The sequence below is a fragment of the Haliaeetus leucocephalus genome, unplaced genomic scaffold (assembly GCF_000737465.1).
Source record: "Haliaeetus leucocephalus isolate CR32 unplaced genomic scaffold, Haliaeetus_leucocephalus-4.0 Scaffold184, whole genome shotgun sequence".
NCBI classification, from domain to species: domain Eukaryota; kingdom Metazoa; phylum Chordata; class Aves; order Accipitriformes; family Accipitridae; genus Haliaeetus; species Haliaeetus leucocephalus.
The window spans coordinates 10122660-10126223 of record NW_010972620.1 but is presented as its reverse complement, the minus strand read 5'-3'; the positions used below and the strand labels follow the sequence as shown (position 1 = coordinate 10126223).

Here is a 3564-nt window from a genome sequence, read left to right as displayed (position 1 = left end):
CCCCACCCCGACAGCTCCAAATCGGCACCCCCGGCCCCCCATCCCGGCCCCGGCAGCGCGGCAAGGCGGCTGCTCCCCCTCGGTCGGAGCAATAAGCAATAGAAACCCACCACAAACACCCACACGCAAACACAAATTAATTTAGGGTAGAGTCGGTATCCCTCCGCCTGTCACATCTTCGGAATGGTGCAATTACGGACGGCTTCTGTATAAATATTTAAACGTATATATTGGATTTTTTTTCCTTCCCCCTTCTTTTTGAGGTTTTGATTTTTTTTTTTAATAGCTATCAATGACGATTATTTTGTCTATACGGGAGACGCGTAACCTTGGAATAAACTCGGCTTCCAACAGATGTTTGGGTAGGCAGTTGTTTTCAAAAGACTTCCGAAACGAACCACTTTAGAGGAGATTTAAGTTAGACTTGAAACGGCAACAACAAAAATTAGCCACTTTCCTTTCCTTGCATGTTTCAGATGTGCACGAAGTAATTTTTTTTTCCTTTTAAAAATATTTTTTTCTTTCGCAATCTTGGGAACTTGGGGATGGGTTATAATGCAAGTTGAAAAATATATACTTTCTTTTTTTCCTAGAGCATAGAGATTTGTCTCAAATGCAATTTCTGCCTCATTTTACCAATTAAAAGCTATTTTTACCATTTTCTGCTATTGTTGTGCTTTTATTAAAAAGCTGCCTTTCGTATTTTTGATATGAAGGTGGTAACAAAAAAAACGAAAATGAAAAAAAAATCCTAGAATTATTTTTTACTCTTTTTAGAATTTTTGCATGCTACGGAAATAAAAAAGGACAAATCCCAAGATCAATACATTTAAATATTACAGTATAAATTTAAAAAAATGTACAGATTTAAGACCTGTTTTTGTTTGAATTGTACAAATTTTAAAAGGCCTGCTATTTAAGTTCCGGTAGGGACAATGTCGCTTTATTTACTGTCTCTTAGAATTGTACAGATAGCTCTTTTTTCCGATACAATAAAATCTTTACCATTTTAATATACTTTTAACGTCCTTCTTTGTGAACGAAGAACCGCTCCGCTGGCCCGAGGTTACGACAGACTTTCTCCCCCCAGGAATCTTCCATCCCGTTTGCATTTAAAGTTACTTTACCCGCATTACCTGTGAGAAAACGACGGGGAAGGAGCACACGAGCGAGAACTTTATTACTTCTTGTTTGTTTGTTTGGGGCTTTGGTTTGTTTGGGGTTTTTTCGTTAAGGTTAAGGCCAGGTAGAGGTTTAGCAGAGGGAGAATCCGGCAGATCAATAAGGCAGGAGGTGCGGGGAGCGCTTCCCCGGCGCGGGGGATGCGCGGCGGCCGGAGCGGGACCGGGACCACCGGTCGCCCCCTCCCGCACCACCGCTCCCGCCTCCAGCAGGGCATTTCCAGCCCGAAATTAGAGAGGAAAGGGAGGAGGGGAGGGGAAAAAAAAAAAAGAAAAGAAAGAAAAAAATCCGAGCGGAGGGGAAGGAGTTATCACCGATTTGGACAAAAGGAGCGGGGTGTGTGAGCGGGGGGAGCTGCCCTCCGCCCGGCGGGCCAGACCTCCCGCTCCTGGGCAGAAGCGCTGCCACGGGGACACGAGGATGGAAAATGTTTCATTTCCTCTCTTTCCTTTTCTTTTCTTTCCGCCCCCCCTCTCTTCCGCCCCCTCCAAAAAAAAAAAAAAAATTAAGGCTTTAGTGAATGTGTTTTCTCTTGGCAGCGTGACCTGCCTTTGGAGTCGAGCAACGTGTGTTTCTCCCTATTCTTTGCAAAATTTATGTGAGAAAGACAAATCTGGTGTACAGTGGCAGAGCTCGGCGGAGAAGTGTCCAGATAAGACAGGGTTGGTTTGTGGGTTGGATTTTTTTTTTTTTTTTTGGTCCAGTTTCTCCGAGGCTAAATAAATCTTTCTCCTCTTTGAGAATGGATGGGGTTGTAATTTTTAGCGTAAAGCATGAAAACTGGGGACAAATGAGCCCTCTTCTCTGAAGTGACAAGCGACAATGGAGCATATACAGCCTCCTGCGGTTCGCCATGCTGAAACAAGCGTGCCCCTCCGCAGCAGAGAGAAGGCGAGCGCTTGGAGACCATATGGTTTTTGAATTTTCTTCACAATTTCCAGACAATTTGATGGATTAGGTTAACCCTCCCTTCCACTGTTTAACTCCACAACAATGGGAGCAGAGCTGTTCTCCCTTCGTCGGGGCATCTGTGCGCTTCTATTCTTCTCTCTTTCTCTCTTGGTATTTGGAACAAGCCTATGAATTACAATGAAATTCACTTTTCTTTAGTATTATTTGGAAGAGCACTTGTTTTCCGCCACCTCCCGCCCCCACCCCGCCATCCCCTCTTTTTTTGTTTGTTTGTTTTTTTTGTTTTGATTGGTTTTTTGGGGTTTTTTGGTTTTTTTGTTGGTTTTTTTTTTACCTCCGAGTGATAGCTTTGACTTCTGTCCAGATCTCTCGGAAAGCCTTCAATCTTGTCCTTAAGTGTTTTTATGCTAAACAGGCAAATCGTAAATGCTGAGAAACTGTGACATTTATGTGAAGATCTAGTTAAAGGGCTTTATTTGTTTTCTTTATCTGTTCTTTTTTTTCTCCCCCCATTCCCTCTCCTCTTCCCCCTCCTCTCCTGTTCCCTCCCTCCCCCCAGTCTTTTATTCTTTTGTCTTGGAATGGATTTAATGAGGCTGCAAACACTACAATTCAATATAACCAAGAAATAAAAAAAAAAAAAAAAGGTGGCTGGGTGTATGGAAAATAGGCTGGGAGTTAATTTGGATTTCTGATCTATTGACTTCTGTGTGGAAAGAGAAGAGATGCCGGGCCGCCTTGCACCCGCAGAAGTTTACCACACGTGGCTGGGGCGGGTTAGTAAATAAAGCCTCCTCTCGAAGATTTGCAGCGTGTTAATTTGGCTCGCCCCCCATTTCCAAATAGCTGGGATTTTGGTTATTTAATTTGCATACTGAAAAACAAAAGCGCTTTTTTTTTTTTTTTTTTTAGCTTAATAATGAAGCGCCGGCTTGTGCCCCTCATTTGTCATGCGTTTTGAAACGCGCCGTTTCCTGGGATTACCTAGCCGGGTAGATTTATTGCTCGGGGTTTGCTTTCACTCGAATTTTAGATACAATCCGGAATTGGCTTTTTTTCCCCCTTATTTTTAATTTCGTTCCTCTCTCTCTGTTTTTTTCCCCGCAGCAGAAGTAGGGACGCGGTCACAGCGCCGAATCGTGCCCTTTGGGGCTGACCCGGCCGCAGCCCTTCCCAGCCGGCTCGGAGGGCTGCTGCCGGGGCCGCCCTCCGGGCGGCGGGTAGGGCCCCCCCGGAACCCCTCCTGCCCGCCCCAGACCCCCCAGTTACCCTGTGCCCCTAAACCAGCCGGCCCTGTGGGCGGCAGGTCTGGCCCGGCCGCCGCCGGCCGCTCCGCGCCGGGGCCAGCGCTGCCCCGGAGAGGGGGAGAGCTGGGCCGAGACCCCCGGGACTTGCTGGCTGGGGGCACCCGGGTCAGCGGCCCCCTTGGCTGGCCGCCTCCTTGGCCCCGCTACTCCCTGCGTGGATTCA

At 46.5% G+C, this 3564-nt stretch overlaps 1 protein-coding gene across 1 annotated transcript in view; it reads left to right on the top strand.

Moving 5' to 3' along the window:
• Nucleotides 1-3564, top strand: part of LBX1 (ladybird homeobox 1) — a 6100-nt gene that overhangs the window by 1074 nt on the left and 1462 nt on the right. Inside the window, exon 2 of the mRNA XM_010565000.1 lies at nt 3202-3506. Within this exon, the coding sequence (XP_010563302.1) occupies nt 3202-3506 (305 nt within the window). The remainder of the gene's footprint in view (nt 1-3201; nt 3507-3564) is intronic.